Here is a 22,572-nt window from a genome sequence, read left to right on the forward strand (position 1 = left end):
CAGTAATTGACACCCTCCACAAGGACAGTAAGCCACAAAAGGCCATTGCTAAAGAGGCTGGCTGTTCAAGAGTGCTGTATGTAAGTAAATTAATGAAAAGTTGAGTGGAAGAAAATACTGTAATAGAATAAGGTACACAAGCAATAGTGATAGCCACAGCCTTGAAAGGATTGTCAAGAAGAATTAGGAGGAGATTCACAAGGAGTGGAGTCACACACAGACATATCCAGGACATGGGCTACAACTGTTGCTTTCCTTGTGTCAAGATAAAAGAAGGACAGGAGGCAGCGCCTCATGTGTGGTGTTGTATCATAAAATCATAAAATAATAGTAAGTAACTCTTACCGGAAAATGTTGTGAGAAGTCACAACACCTATATGTAGCCTGTGCTGATTTTCCCGATCAGCGTGCGGGGTGCCTGCGCTGCTGCCTAGGTTCCAGCCCGTGCTGTGAGAGCATTCGTCGGGGAGAGATATCGATACAGAAAAAGAAAGAAACGGAACCTTTAGGGTGGCGCTGTCAGCAGGAGTCGGAAGCAGGTAAGTATTGGTAACACAATACTTTTTATTTACAGTCGATGCGTTTCAGGGGCGGAGAGCCCCCTTCATCAGGACAATATACAACATCTTAGTCCTGATGAAGGGGGCTCCTGCTGACAGCGCCATCCTAAAGGTTCTGTTTCTTTCTTCTTCTGTATCGATATCTTTCCTTGTGTCAAGCCACTCATGACCCAGAGACAACAGATGCGTCTTACCTAGGCAAAGGAGAAAAAGGACTGGACTGTTGCTCAGTGTTCCTCCAGATAAAGGTAAATTTAGCATTTTATATGAAAATCAAAGTTTCAGAGTTTGGAGAAAGAGTGGAGAGGCATACAATCCAAGATGATTAGCTGTAAGCCATAATCATCAACATTAACCCCTTAAGGACACAGGGCGTACCGGTACGCCCTATTTCCCGAGTCCTTAAGGACCAAGGGCGTACCGGTACGTCCTGACTTAAAATCGGCATTCCGGCGCCGCGGGGGTTAATCGGAACGGGATTTCGGCTGAAATCATTCAGCCGGCATCCCGTAACAACGCAGGGGGGGGTCATTTGACCCCCCCGTATCGGCGATCGCAGAAAACCGCAGGTCAATTCAGACCTGCGGTTTTCTGCGTTTCCGGTCCATTCGGGTGTCCGGTGACCCGATGAACCGGAAAAAGACTGCGATCGGTGGCGTAATTATACACCACCAATCGCAGTCCGAGGATTTGAGGAGGCGGTGCTGGCCCTGGTGCTGAACACTGCTGTCCAGGGTGCTGATTGGTGCAGGGGAGAGAGGCGCGAGATTCAAACTTCCTGCGCTCCTCTCTCCCCTCCTCTTCCTGTTCTGCACGAGCACCCGGCAGCATCGTCCAGCACCAGCTCCTGTGTCCCCCTAATCGCCATCCATCACCCTCCTGCACCCATCGCCACCCAGGTAGGTTAGGGTCAGTGAGGGAGAGGCATCGTTAGGCAGGGAAAGAAGGGAAAAGTTAGTTAGGAAAAAAAAAAAAAAAAACTTTTAACTTTTACACAAAACTTTTTTTGATCCATCTATCAGACCCCAGACCCCCCCCCCTGCCACTTGCCCCCCCCTACCAGCCCCCCACCACCACCAGCCCCCCCACCCCCTCCACCCATCCCCCCACCACTCCCCCCAACCCCCCCCCCCCACCACCACCACTAGCCCCCTCACCACCACTTTTTTTTCTGCGTTCGCTGACTGGTCGGCACTTTTTAGCGTCCGTCCACTGTTAGCGCATCGCCTGCCCCACCGCTGATCAGCGTTGTACCGCTAATCAGCAACTTTTTTTTTTTCCTAACACTTGCCCTATTTTCCTTTTTTTAGTACGCGAACACCCGTTGCCCCCACACACACGCACATATAATAAAGTTTTACACACACGCACACCTACACGCACACACACCCATGGCCCGCCGGGTGTTCTCGGCCGAGGAGGCATATGCCCAGATTGCCTCCGACTCCGAGAGCCCCAGTGAGGATGAGGATGACCCCACATTCCTCTTATCATCAGCATCCTCCTCATCATCATCGGATGACGATGAGCCACCAAGGCGGCGGAGACGCCGCCAGGCGGAGCCAGGGGCCGCACATGCTAGGGATCCTGTGGCCCACCCTAGTACGAGCCGCCCTGGGGTTCGTACTGGTTTCCCGGCCCACCAAATAAGTTCACCGGAGACCCCTGCCAATGAACTTAGCTGGTGTCCCCCAGTGGACTTTGAGCCTGAGATTCCGGATTTCGCTGGCAATCCTGGAATCCAGATTCCCACAGTGGGGTTTACTGAAATTGACTATTTTAGTTTTTTTTTCAGTAACCCACTGGTGAATTTGATGGTGGAGCAGACGAATCTGTACGCCCAACAGTTCGTCGCTCAAAACCCAGGCTCAGTTTTGGCTAGACCCGGTGGCTGGACGCCGGTCAGTGCAGCCGAAATGAGGACATTTTGGGGCCTCGTGCTGCATATGGGTCTAGTCCAAAAACCCAGTGTCAGGCAATACTGGAGTGGGGACGTCCTGTACCAGACCCCACTGTACAGTATGGTCATGACACGCTCCCGGTTTGAGGCCATCCGGAAATGTCTGCATTATTCCGATAATGCAGCATGTCCACCCCGAGGTGATCCTGCCTATGACCGGCTGTATAAGATACGGCCTGTCATCGATCACTTTGGGGCCACATTTCAGCAGGCCTACGTACCTGGAAGGGAGGTCGCGGTTGATGAGTCGCTCATTGCGTTCAAGGGGAGACTCAGTTTCCGCCAATATATTCCCACAAAGCGAGCGAGGTATGGCGTGAAGCTATACAAAATTTGTGAGAGTACCTCAGGGTACACTTACAAATTTCGTGTGTACGAGGGGCGAGATTCCCGTATTCAACCCCCAGAATGTCCCCCCACTCTGGGTGTTAGCGGGAAACTCGTGTGGGACCTTATGTACCCACTGCTGGATAATGGTTACCACTTGTACGTGGATAACTTTTATACCAGCATTCCCTTGTTCAGGTCCCTTGCCGCCAGATCTACGTTCGCTTGTGGGACCGTGCGGAAAAATCAGCGCGGCCTCCCTGCCTACCCCCTCCAGGTACCTATCCCCAGGGGTGAGACCCGTGCACTTACCAGTGGAAACCTGTTGCTGGTCAGGTATAAGGACAAGAGGGATGTCCTTATGCTGTCCACAATCCACGGTAACGGCACCACCCCAGTCCCTGTGCGAGGTACCGCGGCAACGGTCCTCAAGCCCGATTGTATCGTCGACTACAATCGGTATATGGGAGGAGTTGATCTCTCGGATCAAGTCCTCACGCCATATAACGCCATGCGCAAAACCCGGGCATGGTACAAAAAAGTTGCGGTCTACTTGGTGCAGGTTGCCATGTACAACTCTTTTGTACTATCCCGAAGCGCTGGCAGCACAGGGACATTCCTCCAATTCTATGAGGCAGTCCTCAAGGACCTGATCTTTTCGGACCGGGAAAGAGCAGGCCGGAGTACCTCGGGAACTGGAGGCGCCCGGATCGTCCCTGGCCAACACTTTCCAGGTGTGGTCCCCCATACTGGAAAGAAGGGACGAACCCAAAAAAAGTGCAGAGTGTGTCGCAGGAGGGGGATACGGAAGGACACCACCACTCAGTGCGACACGTGCCCCGATCATCCGGGCCTCTGCGTTATCGATTGCTTCAGGGAGTATCACACTTCCATGGAGTACTAAATTTTTATAATCCCCAACAGTTCACTAGAGAACATAAAACACTATGGCTCTCAGACTTTGGAGACACGAAAACTATTTTTCTTTCCCCCAAAAATATTAGTTTTAGTGCAGGCATCCTCAAACTGCGGCCCTCCAGATGTTGTAAAACTATAACTCCCAGCATGCCCAGACAACCTACAGCCATCAGCAGGGCATGGTGGGAATTGTAGTTTTACAACATCTGGAGGGCCGCAGTTTTAGGATGCCTGCTTAGTGTCTCCAAAGTCTGAGAGCCATACATATTGGGCATCGTCGCGTGCGTAAAAGTCGTCGCTATAAAAATAACTTTTGACCAAACGCCTCGGATGAACGGTGTTAAAAATATAAAATAAAAACGGTGCCAAAACACCTATTTTTGGGCAAAATTTCAATTTAAATCCATTTTGCCGGTAATAAAGCAAGGGTTAACAGCCAAACAAAACTAAATATTTATTGCCCCGATTCTGTCGTTTGCAGAAACACCCCATATGTGGTCGTAAATGGCTATATAGCCGCACGGCAGGGCATAGAACGAAGGGAACGCCATACGGTTTCTGGAAGGCAGATTTTGATGGACAGTTTTTTTTTTGACACCATGTCCCATTAGAAGCCCCCCCTGATGTAGCCCAGACTAGAAACTCCAAAAAAGTGACCCCATCTAAGAAACTACACCCCTCAAGGTATTCAAAAGTTACTTTACAAACTATGTTAACCCTTTAGGTGTTCCACAAAACTAAATAGCGAATGTAGAAACAATTTTAGATTTTAATTTTTTTGTTACATTGCCTCAAAAAAGAGTAATATAGAGCAACCAAATATCAAATTTACCCCAAAAATAGTCCCAAAACAACAACCACCTTATCCCGTAGTTTCCTAGATGGGGTCACTTTTATGGAGTTTCTACTCTAGGGGTGCATCAGGGGGCTTGAAAGGGTACATGGTGTAAATAAACCAGTCCAGCAAAATCTGCCTTCCAAAAACCATATGGCGTTCCCCCTTCTTCTATGTCCTGCCGTTTAGCCAAATAGTAGTTTACCACCACATATGGGGTGTTTCTGCAAACTACAGAATCAGGGCAACCCATTTTGAGTGTTGTTTGGCAGTTAACCCTTTTTTTACTCCTAGAAAAAATTGATTATATTGGAAAATTTTCCAAAAAATTGAAATTTCATAATTGTTTCTCCATCTGCCATTAACTCTTGTGGAACACCTAAAGGGTTAACAAAGTTTGTAAACCCAGTTTTGAATACCTTGAGGGGTGTACTTTCTTAGATGGAGTCACTTTTTTGAAATTTCTATTCTAGGGGTGCAACAGGGGGCTTCAAATGGGACATGGTATAAACAAAACCAGTCCTGCAAAATCTGCCTTCCAAAACCCATATGGTGTTCCCCTCCTTCTATGTGCTACCGTTCGGCCAAACAGTAGTTTACGACCACATATGGGGTGTTTTTGCAAACTACAGAATCAGGGCAACCCATTTTGAGTGTTGTTTGGCAGTTAACCCTTGTTTTACTCCTAGAAAAAATTGATTATATTGGAAAATTTTCCAAAAAATTGAAATTTCATAATTGTTTCTCCATCTGCCATTAACTCTTGTGGAACACCTAAAGGGTTAACAAAGTTTGTAAACCCAGTTTTGAATACCTTGAGGGGTGTACTTTCTTAGATGGAGTCACTTTTTTGAAATTTCTATTCTAGGGGTGCAACAGGGGGCTTCAAATGGGACATGGTATAAACAAAACCAGTCCTGCAAAATCTGCCTTCCAAAACCCATATGGTGTTCCCCTCCTTCTATGTGCTACCGTTCGGCCAAACAGTAGTTTACGACCACATATGGGGTGTTTTTGCAAACTACAGAATCAGGGCAACCCATTTTGAGTGTTGTTTGGCAGTTAACCCTTGTTTTACTCCTAGAAAAAATTGATTATATTGGAAAATTTTCCAAAAAATTGAAATTTCATAATTGTTTCTCCATCTGCCATTAACTCTTGTGGAACACCTAAAGGGTTAACAAAGTTTGTAAACCCAGTTTTGAATACCTTGAGGGGTGTACTTTCTTAGATGGAGTCACTTTTTTGAAATTTCTATTCTAGGGGTGCAACAGGGGGCTTCAAATGGGACATGGTATAAACAAAACCAGTCCTGCAAAATCTGCCTTCCAAAACCCATATGGTGTTCCCCTCCTTCTATGTGCTACCGTTCGGCCAAACAGTAGTTTACGACCACATATGGGGTGTTTTTGCAAACTACAGAATCAGGGCAACCCATTTTGAGTGTTGTTTGGCAGTTAACCCTTGTTTTACTCCTAGAAAAAATTGATTATATTGGAAAATTTTCCAAAAAATTGAAATTTCATAATTGTTTCTCCATCTGCCATTAACTCTTGTGGAACACCTAAAGGGTTAACAAAGTTTGTAAACCCAGTTTTGAATACCTTGAGGGGTGTACTTTCTTAGATGGAGTCACTTTTTTGAAATTTCTATTCTAGGGGTGCAACAGGGGGCTTCAAATGGGACATGGTATAAACAAAACCAGTCCTGCAAAATCTGCCTTCCAAAACCCATATGGTGTTCCCCTCCTTCTATGTGCTACCGTTCGGCCAAACAGTAGTTTACGACCACATATGGGGTGTTTTTGCAAACTACAGAATCAGGGCAACCCATTTTGAGTGTTGTTTGGCAGTTAACCCTTGTTTTACTCCTAGAAAAAATTGATTATATTGGAAAATTTTCCAAAAAATTGAAATTTCATAATTGTTTCTCCATCTGCCATTAACTCTTGTGGAACACCTAAAGGGTTAACAAAGTTTGTAAACCCAGTTTTGAATACCTTGAGGGGTGTACTTTCTTAGATGGAGTCACTTTTTTGAAATTTCTATTCTAGGGGTGCAACAGGGGGCTTCAAATGGGACATGGTATAAACAAAACCAGTCCTGCAAAATCTGCCTTCCAAAACCCATATGGTGTTCCCCTCCTTCTATGTGCTACCGTTCGGCCAAACAGTAGTTTACGACCACATATGGGGTGTTTTTGCAAACTACAGAATCAGGGCAACCCATTTTGAGTGTTGTTTGGCAGTTAACCCTTGTTTTACTCCTAGAAAAAATTGATTATATTGGAAAATTTTCCAAAAAATTGAAATTTCATAATTGTTTCTCCATCTGCCATTAACTCTTGTGGAACACCTAAAGGGTTAACAAAGTTTGTAAACCCAGTTTTGAATACCTTGAGGGGTGTACTTTCTTAGATGGAGTCACTTTTTTGAAATTTCTATTCTAGGGGTGCAACAGGGGGCTTCAAATGGGACATGGTATAAACAAAACCAGTCCTGCAAAATCTGCCTTCCAAAACCCATATGGTGTTCCCCTCCTTCTATGTGCTACCGTTCGGCCAAACAGTAGTTTACGACCACATATGGGGTGTTTTTGCAAACTACAGAATCAGGGCAACCCATTTTGAGTGTTGTTTGGCAGTTAACCCTTATTTTACTCCTGGAAAAAATTTATTATATTGGAAAATTTTCCAAAAAATAGAAATTTCAAAATTGTTTCTCCATCTGCCATTAACTCTTGTGGAACACTTAAAGGGTTAATAAAGTTTGAAAAAACAGTTTTGAATACCTTGAGGGGTGTAGTTTCTAGAATGGGGTCATTTTTGGGAGGTTTCTATTATCTAAGCCTCACAATATGACTTCAAACCTGAACTGGTCCATAAAAAGTGGGATTTTGAAGATTTCTCAAAAATTTCAAAATTTGCTTCTAAACTTCTAAGCCTTGTAACAGCCCCAAAAAATAAAATATCATTCCCAAAATGCTACAAACATGAAGTAGACATATGGGGAATGTAAAGTCATCACAATTTTTGGGGGTATTACTATGTATTACAGAAGTAGAGAAACTGAAACTTTGAAATTTGCTAATTTTTCAAAATTTTTGGTAAAAAATGTATTTTTTTATGCAAAAAAAATAACTTTTTTGACCCAATTTTAGCAGTGTCATGAAGTACAATATGTGATGAAAAAACAATCTCAGAACGGCCTGGGTAAGTCAAAGCGTTTGAAAGTTATGAGCACTTAAAGTGACACTGGTCAGATTTGCAAAAAATGGCCCGGTCCTTAAGGTGAAAATGAGCCCGGTCCTTAAGGGGTTAAAAGAAATAAACGCTTGAAACAGATCTCTCTGTGTGTAATGAATCTATATGAGTTTCACTTTTTGAATTAAATTACTGAAATAAATTAAAGAGGTTATCCTGGAAAAGATAATACTGACTTACTGTATCCTCAGGATAGGTCATAATTATCACATGAGCATGGGTCCAAGTCCCAGCCTCCCCACTTATAAGCTGTTTTAGGGCACCACTATGCTTACCCGAGCTCTGGTGAATGATGCAGGCTCTCGACAGTTCGGCATCATATAGTGACAATGCTTGGTATTGTAGCTCAGCCCCATTGACTTGAATGAGGCTTACCCGCAACTACTAGGCCATGTGACCAATGTACAGTGATGTCACTGGCCTAGTAAGAGACTGTGGTGCTCAAGGCCTCTTCTAACAGCTGATTGGCGGGGGGCCCAGGTGCCACAACCCTGCAGATCTGATGCTGATGACCTATCCTGAGGATAAATATTAATAAAACTTTGTGGCACTTTGCCGTCTGCTTGCTGCTGGAAGTCGGGTTCCCACCCCATCTTGAGGATAAGTTACAAATATCTTTCCTGGATAACTCCTTTACTTTTCGATGATATTCTATTTATTGAGATGCACTAGTATATAGCAGCATTCAAAAAGTTTAGGATTACTAAATAAAGCCTTTTCCCTTGGGTCTTAGACCCATAGTAGACTATTCTGTATAAAATATTTAGTTTGTTCAAATTACAACTTCACACATGGATTAGCCTTTACTATAAAAACCAAAACTACCTCTGATATGTTTGTTGAGAGGTTTAATTTTGGATGGGGTTGACCGTCCTATAGGAACTTTATGGCCCCGATTTATCAACAGGGAACAATTTGAACCTTGTCTTCACATTTGTCTATTTGTGTCAAAGTGATGGTCTGTGAGTCAAATTTATGCAAGTGGAAAGAAAGGGATGCAAATGAGCTCTGCCTCTAATGCCACCAAATGTAAGGCAGCTTTTCTATGAGTCAATGTTCAACATTTGCATTCAAAATTTGTGATTGAGTGAGCTGGTATGTTTTTATATATAATTACATTGCAGAGGTAGTCCAGACCCTCAAGAGCCTCACTACATTTGAGGCATATCTCAAGGGGGAGCTCAGCATGAGGTTGAGGACTGCATTATATTTTGAATTATTCTTAAAAATAATCTGACAGCTTCAATACACCTGTCATACAAGAGTAAGTAGTGTATGGTATAAGTGGTGGTTATGTAATTTTTATCTTCATGCTCCCTTGTATCCCGATGCTGTGCTTCTACAAACCAGCAGTAAAATGCATTGAGAGGATTCCTCCTTGAGTCCTCTCCATTGTGTGTGTGAACACAGGAGTCCTCTCAGTGCATTTTACTGCTGGTTTGTCAAAGAACAGTGTCAGAATGCAAGTAAGTATGACGATAAAAATTACATGACCAAATTGCATCACTTACACTATACACCAGTGTGGGGAACATGAAGAGATATAATTTAATGCCTGCCCATTTGCTGTCTGGGTGATGGGCAGCTGGCAGAAGAAACAGGCTCCACAAATGGCCCTGCCTCAAAGCAATAAAGTGACAACCTTTCCCACCTCTAGCAGCCGGACTGGAAACAAACTCATTTGACAGGACAATTCCCTACAATAAAGAAATTCTCCAGACATCTGGAACCAGGAATTCATAAGAAATTATGAAATTACCTCACATCTGAGCCATACACAGATTACGTTTTCGAGACCCCGGGAACAGGCCTAACGTCCCCCTGGACTTCGCTCGTTTATAGTATGCAGGGAAGGGGAGATATGAACAACGCCTAGTAGGTACCCAATTAGCAACGTCATGTTTGGTCTCCACATGTACCAGGGATATAAGGAATTAGAATTCATATTGGGTTTTTGGATTTCTAGCTATCATAGCCAAGGGGAGAGAGAGTAGGATCCTCCCAGGGGTGGAAGGGACATGACCGACCAAGGATGAATTGCCTGTGCGAGGAAGCGGCCATTGTCTTACTCTGAAGGGAGGTCACATTATGTATCAGACTGTCAGACCTGGAAACCCCACTGACATCAATGCCCCCCAAGTGACTATAGATTTAAATAGGGAATATTCACATCTGTGTTGGAGGCTCTGTTCAGTGTTTCCACCTCAGATTGCATGCAAGACTTCATTTTCCACCAAAAAAGCAGGTACCTGAATGGACCACAGGTAGTATTTGAATGTAGCTGTATAGTGGGCCCCCAGACTGAATTTTACAGGTGGGCCCTAGGCACCCCAGTCTGACACTGTTATATACGATATACAATAGTCATTTCAAATAGTTGTGGGAATGTTTCAGGGAGGAAATGCTGACCAGGATTATTGAGTCTAAGTGTCTCAGGCTCTTAGATACAATGGAACATTTCTTTTTTGTGCCACTTCTGTGACGTAAAAAAAGTCAAAAAAGATTATGGTGAACAAAAACTGGAGTAAATTATAGTTATACATTTGAATTTCTGGGGTATGGACTGTCATCTGTCATTTTTAGACAGTTCTATTAATTTGTTGATTAATGTAGAAATCTAAAATCTGATATTGTATAGTGCATGACAGTCTCTTTCTAACATACCTAGAACCAACCGTGTACCTCACATGGATCCAGAGAGCTCACCATTCATTGTTCTGCTAGATTTATGTCAAGCTGGCAGCTTAGGGGGCGTGCACTTTCAGGGGGTGTCCTTTCTACTGCACCTGGCGGCAGTTGAAGGATAGAATTAAGCATGTCCTTCTGTCCCAGTGATCAGAAAAGATAAATTACAGAGCAAACAGCAGGTGGCGCTATTCGGATAGATTTAATTGAATAACTTAGTGGTTATAACTCAGTGGTTATAAAAAATGTTTAATTACATGCAATTACAAAAGTATTCAGATCCAGGTGCTGGTTTGAAATATAGTTTAATATTTTTTGTGGGACAACCCCTTTTAGGAATCACCTGTAACTTTCTGTGGTCCCTTTGCAACTACAGTGGGCTTAAGTGTAATCTTTGTGAGATCTAAAAGCCAGGAAACTCACATATTACAAGAATGAGAGTGGGAGCCATGTTTTCGGTATATTAAATCAATCAAAAGAATTTGTCATCAGTTATACAGTTTATATAAAGACTAATTATGGTACAATTAAGAAATATAAAACTTTCCAACTTGATTTAGTTTCTCACTAATTAGTAAGTAAATAGAAATTTGTTGCATACATTCTGAGACTGAAAACACCGTCTTACTATGTCCTACTTACACATCCGATGGGTTTGTTACAGTTTATAAGTATAGGTAATATGCAGTGAGCTAAATACAGAAGTACCAATATACTCACCATCCTGGAAGATAATAGCTCTGACCCAGAACTTGGAGTATATGCTGCTCTATGTCCATGCACAGTCATCTTGCCTGGCCCTGTCAATCAAGAAGGAGAGGGACGGGCTGGTAGAGGAAGTAGGAGTAGCTTGGGCCCGCCCTCAGTGCACTTACCTGCTCATTTGCATATGGATTAAAATTACTTTTTCTACAGTATGAAGCAAGAGATAGCTAAGTTAGAGGTATTATTACATTCAGTTGAGGTGGTCCTAAAAGGCCTTGTGCCTGGTTTATCAGTGAATTTCCTGGTGCCAGGCTGCCTTGAACTGTGGAAAAATTGTTTGGAATTGTGATAATTTTGAGGGCAGGTTGTATAATCTGTGATTTACTGCATCAGAAGAAGCAGTTAAAGGGGTATTACGGCTTTAGGAAGTTATCCTTTATCCACTGGATAGGGGATAATTATCAGATTGGTGGGGGTCCTACCACTGGGACCCCCATTGATCACGAGAACGGCCAGTCAGGCATGCGTGCAGTGCTCCATTTATCTCTATAGGAATTGCGGAGATAGGTGAGCATTGTACTTGGCTATCTCCGCAATTCTCATAGAAATAAATGGAACAGTCACGCGCAATCATGACCGGCTGCTCTGTTTTTTTCAGAGGGGCTGCAAGAGGTACTGGGCCTCCGTTCTTGTGATCGATGGGGGTCTCAGCGATAGGGAATAATTCTAACAACCGGTATATCCCGTTAAGATAAATTGCAAACCTTATAATATAGTATATGAAATAGCCACTAAGATCATTCACAAATACAATTGCATTGACCCTTACAGCTTACCATTACCAGTTCAAGATGAAAGTAACCAACCACATTGCAGACAAGCAGCTTTTTCCTCAACTATCGGCATCTCTCACGGGAACTAAACAAGACGTAAAAGATGTATATTTAGAAATGTGAGTATTGAAGAAACAAGGCAATCAGTAATCCTCCGCAAATGATTCTCTGATTCATCCACACAGGGAATTTATGCATAGTTATTTTTAAACAAATCTATAGTAAAAGTTATCAAGCGTTTTCCCATATTGTATTACATCTAGAGATCACTTTTACAAAATGCCAGGTAATGGGAAGTACAGTGGCATCACATATACAGTATATTATAATAGGAGGACAATGACATCACGAGGCTAGGAAATGTATCTTTAGAAAAATGACTTAATGTTTGAATCAAATTTTTATTTTAAACATATTTTTATAATTTTTGGTGGTTTTTAAATTTTCACATATATTGAAAAATACTAAACTAAAATCCTGCAGTTTTCACACTGGCCATAAAGTCTAATATATCGATATTTCCCGTTCTATACAATGATGGTCACAATTTATCTACTTCCCCTCCCTGCCCAAAGACCTCTGTACTGGTCATAGAGCATGCCTAGAAAACGTCCTCATAGAATATCTTATGTCTTTTGGATCCATCTGGCTGCTGTAAAGAATCTCTCTAAATTCTGTTAACAGTAACACAGGCAAGATGGCTGCCCCATGCACAGATGATACAATAAAAAATGTACAATCAAAAATGAAAAACACATAAAAAAAAAGGAATATGCTACATTGAAATAGCTCTTGTCCATGGTTTTGAGTATGGTATTGTAGATCATCCTCTACCAGATCAAACCTATAGACAAGAGTGGTGCTGTTTCTGAAAGAAAAAAAAAAACTCAGAGGACTAGTAAAGAAATAATAGCTTCTTCATTGTAGTGATACACAATGGACATATTGTACACCTACGGTACACAGTGGCCTTCATACAGCTTCACTATTATATAAAAAAAAAAAAAAAAAAAAGCTCAATAAGGCTACTTTCACACTTGCGGCAGAGTGATCTGGCAAGCAGTTCAGTAGCTGGAACTGCCTGCCGGATCCGGCAAAACGTATGCCAACAATAGTCATTTCAAATAGTTGTGGGAATGTTTCAGGGAGGAAATGCTGACCAGGATTATTGAGTCTAAGTGTCTCAGGCTCTTAGATACAATGGAACATTTCTTTTTTGTGCCACTTCTGTGACGTAAAAAAAAGTCAAAAAAAATTATGGTGAACAAAAACTGGAGTAAATTATAGTTATACATTTGAATTTCTGGGGTATGGACTGTCATCTGTCATTTTTAGACAGTTCTATTAATTTGTTGATTAATGTAGAAATCTAAAATCTGATATTGTATAGTGCATGACAGTCTCTTTCTAACATACCTAGAACCAACCGTGTACCTCACATGGATCCAGAGAGCTCGCCATTCATTGTTCTGCTAGATTTATGTCAAGCTGGCAGCTTAGGGGGAGTGTCCTTTCAGGGGGTGTCCTTTCTACTGCACCTGGCGGCAGTTGAAGGATAGAATTAAGCATGTCCTTCTGTCCCAGTGATCAGGAAAGATAAATTACAGAGCAAACAGCAGGTGGCGCTATTCGGATAGATTTCATTGAATAACTTAGTGGTTATAACTCAGTGGTTATAAAAAATGTTTAATTACATGCAATTACAAAAGTATTCAGATCCAGGTGCTGGTTTGAAATATAGTTTAATATTTTTTGTGGGACAACCCCTTTTAGGAATCACCTGTAACTTTCTGTGGTCCCTTTGCAACTACAGTGGGCTTAAGTGTAATCTTTGTGAGATCTAAAAGCCAGGAAACTCACATATTACAAGAATGAGAGTGGGAGCCATGTTTTCGGTATATTAAAAAAAAACTCAGAGGACTAGTAAAGAAATAATAGCTTCTTCATTGTAGTGATACACAATGGACATATTGTACACCTACGGTACACAGTGGCCTTCATACAGCTTCACTATTATAATAAAAAAAAAAAAAAAAAAAAAAAAAAAAAAGCTCAATAAGGCTACTTTCACACTTGCGGCAGAGTGATCTGGCAAGCAGTTCAGTAGCTGGAACTGCCTGCCGGATCCGGCAAAACGTATGCCAACTGATGGCATTAGTAAGACTGATCAGGATCCTGATCAGTCTTAAAAATACCTGATCAGTCAGAAAAATGCATTGAAATGCTGGATCTGTCTTTTCAGTGTCATCCCGAAAAACGGATCCGGCATTTATTTTTTTCACCTTTTTTTTCGGAAGGACGGATCCGGTATTTTGAATGCCGGATCCGACACTAATACATTCCTATGGAAAAACAGGCAAGTCTTCAGTTTTTTTGGCCGGAGATAAAACCGTTGCATGCTGCGGTTTTATCTTTTGCCTGATCAGTCAAAATGACTGAACTGAAGACATCCTGAAGCATCCTGAACGGATTACTCTCCATTCAGAATGCATGGGGATATGATGGATCAGTTCTAGAGCCCTTTTGACGGAACTCAGTGCCGGAAAAGAATAACGCTAGTGTGAAAGTACCCTAATAGGAATCAGAGTAGCATTTATCCAGTACTAGGGTGTCCCCTCCCAGAGGGGTTTCCTGAGACTTTGACAATGATGGCCGATCCGACTACCTGCTCCCGCATGGATCAGTTAACATACATTTTGTAGTGTCTTTGCCTGGTATTTAAATGGCACTGAGCTGCAGAGAGCAATAATACCAGACACAGCTACTACAAAATGTACATAGGTGCCTGGTAAAAAAAAAAAATGAAGAGTAGCGGCCCCTTTAGTCAGTTGATCAGTGGTGTTGCTGCGAGTTCAGCCTTATTCAATCTTATGTCTTATTGTAACGATAAGTCATCAGCATCAAATTAGTTTGCAATAACTTTTTTTTTCAACACATTATCCCATATGTATCCCAAAATGGTGCCATTAAAAATGCAACTTAATTCACACCAAAAAAAGCCAATTCCCATTATGGGTATGTCCAAGGAAAAAAACTGCTGTATCCTAAGGGCAAAATAGTCTGTGTCCTTATCAGGTTATAGGGAATGTATCATCAGAAAGAGACAAATCAGTTTTTATTTGTTTTTAAAAATGTTGGCTATTAGGGATAAGCGAAGTTCATATTTTGAAGTTCCAGTTTAGGTTGGGGTATATGCTGAATTGTGTTATGGAGTCCTTTACCATGGACCATAACGCAATTCCATGACGGAATGCATAACGGATTGCCTTTAGAGGCATTCCGTTATTCATTCCGTCATAATAGAAGTCTATGGCTAACATAACGGATCCGTCCAGGTTCAGTTATGCAGGAGAGGACTCCAGCATAATGTAAACCGGACAGATCTATTATGCAGGCCATAGACTTCTCTTCTGACGGAATGAGTAATGAAATAAATTCCGTTATCCATTTAGTCATGGAATTGCGTTATGGTCCGTGGTAACAGAATCCATAACGCAATTCAGCATATACCCCAACCCGAACACAAACTTCAAAATATCAAGTTCACTTATCCCTAGTGACTATCCATACAAAAAAATATATATATTATAGTTTCCATCCCATCCAGTGACATTTTCTGGTTTCTGGAAAGCAGAGGAACAATGTTTTTTTTCTTTAATTACATTCAATATCAATTTCAAAATATTATTAGAATGACATGAGATAATTTATTGGCTATTACAGCTTGCAGAACTTTCCAGTACCTGCTGAAGATATAACACCGTAGCCAAATGTTGCTTATTATACATAGACGTGTTTTAGAACATTTAGGTGGCTTATGTGTTGTAAAATTCGAACATTTGTTTGACAGATCTGGAGGCATAAAGGAGAGTGGAACCTATACTTTCCTCGTCACATTAGACACTGATATTGGAGATCTCATGATGATCAAATTAAAATGGGAAGGCAGTAAAGACATTAAGAATTTGTGGTACACCCTCCAAAAGAAGATTTCTTGGGACACACTCCCTGGACTCCTAGTGAAGAGAATAAAAGTCTTAGCTGGAGAAACTCAGGAAAGGTTAGTATCTAAAAAGCAACTCGTTAGTAATAATAATATATATATTTTTAATAATAGTATTACTCTCTAGGCATGATGTACTATTTAAAATAAAAGGGGTTTGTGGGCCTTACTATTGATGGCAAATCACTGGAATATCCCCAGGATATGCAGATCTGACTGCTTGATCCCTCATTTTCAAGGTCTCAACAGTCAGACCTTGACAGGTCGCACATTTCTGGCTTATCTTAAGGATCATGGCCCACAATCCATTACATTTTTATATGATGCAAATGTGTTTGTACATATATAGGTTTCATATTTTAAGGAATTTACCATCTGATCCAAAGGGAATCTGTCACGTCATTTTCACCTATCCTAACAGCATTGCCCCACAGAAGATTTCAAATGGTTTTCAAACATATCTCTGTGTGCACTTTGTGTCCAGAAACATTGCTTTTAGGCCTCTTTCACACGAGTGTGACGGATTAGGTCTGGATGCGTTGACGGTGCGTTTAGTGAAACTCGCACCATTTTGCAAGCAAGTTCAGTCAGTTTTCTCTACAATTGCATTCAGTTTTTTCTGCGTGGGTGCAATGTGTTATGAAGCATTTTTCACGCACGTGATAAAAAACTGAAGGTTTCAAAAAAATCTCCTACCAACTATCAGTGAAAAATGCATTGCATCCGCACTTGCTTGCTTGATGCAATGCGTTTTTCACTGAAGCCCCATTCACTTCTATGGGGCCAGGGCTGCGTGAAAAACACAGAATATAGAACACGCTGCGTTTTTCACGCAAAGCAGAACTGATACATACACACAGGGCCGGCTCCAGGATCATGTGGGCCCTTGGGCGATAAAGTCTCAGTGGGCCCCCTTACACAGTGGTAACTCTCTGAGTACAGATAATACAGTAGATATTACCTGCAGTCCTATGTAACAGCATAGAGAACACAGTGATGGCTCTCTGATTACCGGAAATGTAGTAGTGTTACCTGCAGTCCTATGTAAAACCACAGATAACACTAGTGCTGATAATGTGATAGTGTTACCTGTAGTCCTATGTAAACCACAGATAACACTAGTGCTGATAATGTGATAGTGTTATCTGTAGTCCTATGTAAACCACAGATAACACTAGTGTAGATCATGTAGTAGTGTTACCTGCGTCCTTAGTGTGCCTCCCTGTGCTTCTACCACGGACTCCATGCTGGCGGTGCTGCCTCCTCTTCCATCTTCATCTTGCCCCTCACAGAATGTCCTGATGCAGCTGTGTCAAGACAAAGGGAACACTGTGGGCATGCTGATGGTGACACACACACACACAGGGACAGACACACACGGGGGGGGGGGGCAGATACACACACGGGACAGACACACACACACACACAGGGACAGACACACACGGGGGCAGATACACACACGGGGGGGCAGATACACACACGGGACAGACACACACACACACAGGGACAGACACACGGGGACAGACACACACACACACGGGGACAGACACACACACACAGGGACAGACAGATAGACACACACAGGGACAGACACACACACACGGGGACAGACACACACACACACGGGGACAGACACACACACACGGGGACAGACACACACACACACAGGGACAGATACACACACACACACACGGGGACAGACACACACACACGGGGACAGACACCTGTGCGATCATCAACCAACTTCTATCTAATGTGTGGCCCCCTTAAGGGGCATTAAATTCCACCTTTAGTTATGCTCCAACCTTTTGTTACCTTATAATATGACTCCCACTAACTCCCAGCACTGAGGGGACATGGACTGGGGTTTAAAAGCGAATTATCAACATGTACCAGAAGGTGGTCTAAACCGTAACCCATTAGGCACTGGCTAGACTGTGGGATGGAGTCTGAGCAATGCCTCAGGCCTCATGCACAGTGCCGTTATGCGTCCCTTCCGTGCATTGGGGACTACAATTTGTGGTCCCCAATGCACTGGCAACGTCCGTGCGGCGGCCGGGACAGATTGAGACCCATTGAACCTGAATGGGTCCATGATCCGTCCGCAACGCACAAAAAATAGAACAAGTTCTATTTTTTTGCGGTGCGGAGGCATGGACAGAAACACCACGGAAGCACTCCATAGTGCTTCCCATTGAGCGAATGCGGACCTATTCAAGTGAATAGGTCTGCATCTGTGATGCCCACGGCCGGTGTGCATGAGGCCATAGACACAGAAAGGGGCACACACACAGCGACAGACAGACTGACAGACACACACACACACACAGCGACAGACATACACACACATCATGGCCCTCAGAATACACCCGGATCTGTATGATAAACCCCCTTTAATTGCACCAGATTCCACTCCACTTGAACCCCACTGCCCCTGTGTGTGCTCTACCTGCCCACTCATATCTGAGCTCCATATGCTTCCCCTCATAAAGTTCTGGTACTCCAGCAGCACATCCTACCTCACTCTGCATCTTGCAGGCACACACAGCCCCTCCTACTTCAACAAGCTGCTGCTGCCGTCAGGGTTTGTCATGTGACTATGAAGGAGCATGTGACCAGTGATGTCACAGACCTCCTTCTAACAATTACATTCTAGCATAGAATTGATCATCTACCGAAACTCTATCTACCCTGTTCTGAGTTCTGGGGCCGCTTACCCCAGCAGTGCACATGGCGAAAATTGTCTGCATTGCTGGGGTAAGCTGCCCTAGAATTCAAAACAGGCAGGACACAACTGTAGGAGTGAGTGGCCACAGTGGCCCCCCCCCCCCTTCCAGGAGCAGGGGGCCCCGGCACTTGCCCGGGTTTGCCGGGTGGTGGCGCCGGCCCTGCATACATAGTAACATAGTACATAAGGCCAAAAAAGACATTTGTCCATCCAGTTCGGCCTGTTATCCTGTAAGTTGATCCAGAGGAAGGCAAAAAAAAAAACCCTGTGAGATAGAAGCCAATTTTCCCCACTTTAGGGGAATAAAAAATTCCTTCCCGACTCCAATCAGGCAATCAGAATAACTCCCTGGATAAAAGACCCCTCTCTAGTAGCTATAGTCTGTAATATTATTACGCTCCAGAAATACATCCAGGCCCCTCTTGAATTCCTTTATTGTACTCACCATCACCACCTCCTCAGGCAGAGAGTTCCATAGTCTCACTGCTCTTACCGTAAAGAATCCTTTTCTATGTTTGTGTACAAACCTTCTTTCCTCCAGACGCAGAGGATGTCCCCTCGTCACAGTCACAGTCCTGGGGATAAGTAGATGATGGGATAGATCTCTGTACTGACCCCTGATATATTTATACAGTTATTAGATCTCCCCCCAGTCGTCTTTTTTCTAAAGTGAATAACCCTAATTCTGATAATCTTTCAGGGTACTGTAGTTGCCCCTTTCCAGTTATTACTTTACTTGCCCACCTCTGTATCTTCTCCAGCTCTGCTATGTCTGCCTTGTTTACAAGAGCCCAGAACTGTACACAGTACTCCATGTGTGGTCTGACTAGCGATTTGTAAAGTGGTAGGACTATGTTCTCATCACGGGCATCTATGCCCCTTTTGATGCAACCCATTATCTTATTGGCCTTTTCAGCAGCTGCCTGACACTGGTTTTTGCAGCTTAGTTTGCTGTTTATTAAAATTCCTAGATCCTTTTCCATGTCAGTGCGAGTGTTTTACCATTTAGTATGTACAGGTGACTTGCATTATTCCTTCCCATGTGCATAACTTTACATTTTTCAGTGTTAAACCTCATCTGCCACTTATCTGCCCAAGCCTCCAATCTATCCAGATCCCTCTGTAGTAGTATACTGTCCTCATCAGTGTAAATTACTTTACACAGTTTAGTGTCATCTGCGAAAATATATACTTTACTATGCAAGCCTTCTACAAGATCATTAATAAATATATGCGTGAAAAACAACTTTCATGTACACAGACCCATTGGAATGAATGGGTCAGGATTCAGTGCGGGTGCTGTGCGTTCACGTTACGCATTGCACCCGCGCGGAAAACTTGCTCGCGTGAAAGAAACCAGACTTAAGAAGTGAGAGTTTGCTGTTCCCTGTGCCAAAAGCAAACCAGACTTAAGTGGGGATGGCTGCTTTAGCTGCTCATATCTTGGTAGCAGCTAGAGATATGGGCTTGGTCTTATTTGAAAGCTGGCATTTCAAGCTTTCAAACAATACCAGATTCACAGCCTTATATCTACTATTTTGGAACATAAAACATGTTTTTACTTTCACCTGCATGCTTTGCCATCTCGATTTCTAACAGCTATGTCTTCCAATGTAATAAATATAATGCTGTGATACTGGTTTTGTTTGAAAGCTTGTATTGCCCATAACTCTAGCTGGTACTAATCCCAATATATGAACAGCTAAAGCAACCCTCCCTTCTTGGCTTGCTTTGGGCACAGGGAAAGCAAACCCTGCCCTAGTCGGGCACTTAGGAGGCATTTTCCAGCAAATCTAAGCACTTTTCCTGGACATGGAATAAAGACACAAGGTACACACAGGTATGTTTGGAATATGTTTTCAATCTTCTGGAGGGGCAATCTAATAGGCCTTGACAATGTATCTTGCAGCTGGGCCATGGGCCCAGACAGCTATCTTCCAGAATGTGTAATTAACATGGAGACAGCCCATATACTACACAGGGCAGTTCCTGAAGGTTATACTCTATTAGTCCTGTAAGCTTTCTCTTTCTGATTAATGTTTTTTTTTCCAGAATAATCTTTTGTGCTGAAAATGTTGATGACTTTGAACTCCATCCTGACCAAGAGAAGAACTACGTAAGATGTTTAAGCAGACTTAGGAGGAAAAAGTCCCGAAAACATCTTTAAGAATCAGGATAAGACAACTGACAAAATTATCTGATGAGATACTGATAATTCACGTGAAAGCATGATTTGGCAGACAGATCCTTGGAGCCAACTACCCCAGTTGCTGTCAGTAAATACATTTACAGCTCATTGAAAGATGGAGTAGACTGGCTTATTAACTTTCCTTTTGTCCCACTGTATTACAAGATCTTTGCATTTTTTCCATTATCAGTTCTTTACATCATGTTTCATGACTGTATGAAATAAATCAACATTTCACATAGTGGTTTATCCCATTTATTTGCAGATTTATAATTTCTAAATATCATTGCTCAAAATGTTTTGGGGTAGAAATGCAAAGATTTAAAATCTCCAATATTTACATTATACAGTATTATCTACGCTCCATGCCATCTCCAACACTGGTTCTGGGTGTGGTAAAACATTTTTTTTATTTATTTTGCAACTTACAGTTTCTGAATAATCAGTGCCAGTATACCACTCCTTCCTTGCATTCTTCAGCTATTGTTGTAATCACCCCTAAGGCCTCATGCACACGGACGTTGTTGTTTTGCGGTCGGTTTTTCATGGATCCGTTGTTCCGTATCTGAGTTTTTTTTATCTCTGATTTAAGTCCTCTTCTGTTCCGTTATTCCACAAAACAAAAACATATCCGTTTGGTTTCCGTATGCGATCCGTTTTTTGCAGATCAGAAACGGAAACAGTAACTTATTAATCACCAAACACATGTGCAATATGGGCTGGGCATAGCATTTCTACAGTATGGATCCGCAAAATACGGATGTGTTCCGTGTGCTTTCCATATTTTTTGCTGGCCCATTGACTTGAATGAGGCCTCGGACCGTGAGTTGCGGACAATAATAGGACATGCGCTACTTTTTTGCGGAACTGGAATACGGAAGCGGAAAGCACACGGAGTACCTTCCGTTATTTTTGCGGACCCATTGAAGTAAATTGTTCTGCATACGGTCATTATTGCAACTTTTGGGGTTATTTCTGACACTTTTTGAGCACTGTGCCTTCCAGCACCATCAACAGATTTGGAGTGAAAATTGGAACAGATCACTTTTGTGTCACATTTAGAAAGTGTTTTTTTTTTTTTTTTCCCTCCTTAAGGACACAGCCTTATTTCACCTTTTAGAACTTGGCCATTTTTTGCAAATCTGACCAGTGTCACCAGTGTAAGTGATTTATCCAGGCCATTCTGAGATAGTTTTTTCGTCACATATTGTACTTCATGACACTGGTAAAATGGAGTAAAAAAAATAATCTTTTTTATTCTTTAAAAAAATATCAAATTTGCAAATTTCCAAGTTTTAATTTCTCTACTTCTATAATACATAGTAATACCTACAAAAATAGTTATTACTTTACATTCCCCATATGTCTACTTCATGTCAGGATCATTTTGGGAATGACATTTTATTTTTGGGGGAAGTTACAAGGCTTAGAAGTTTAGAAGTAAATCTTGAAATTTCTCAGAAATAAAAAAAAAAAATACTTTTTAACCACTTCAACCCCCCTAGCTAAAACACCCTTAATGACCAGGCCACTTTTTACACTTCTGCACTACACTACTTTCACCGTTTA

General features: G+C 42.4%; 1 protein-coding gene across 1 annotated transcript in view; it reads left to right on the top strand.

Annotated features, from left to right (window-relative positions):
• The window catches only part of LIPC (lipase C, hepatic type), a 202,396-nt gene extending 181,152 nt beyond the window's left edge, over nucleotides 1-21,244 (top strand). Inside the window, exons 10-12 of the mRNA XM_044283292.1 lie at nucleotides 12,083-12,203; nucleotides 15,935-16,144; nucleotides 20,868-21,244. Of these exons, the coding sequence (XP_044139227.1) occupies nucleotides 12,083-12,203; nucleotides 15,935-16,144; nucleotides 20,868-20,982 (446 nt within the window). The 3' untranslated portion in view covers nucleotides 20,983-21,244. The remainder of the gene's footprint in view (nucleotides 1-12,082; nucleotides 12,204-15,934; nucleotides 16,145-20,867) is intronic.
• The last annotated feature ends 1,328 nt before the right edge of the window (nucleotides 21,245-22,572 follow it).

Source organism: Bufo gargarizans, chromosome 2 (genome assembly GCF_014858855.1).
Source record: "Bufo gargarizans isolate SCDJY-AF-19 chromosome 2, ASM1485885v1, whole genome shotgun sequence".
In the NCBI taxonomy this organism is placed as follows: Eukaryota; Metazoa; Chordata; class Amphibia; order Anura; family Bufonidae; genus Bufo; species Bufo gargarizans.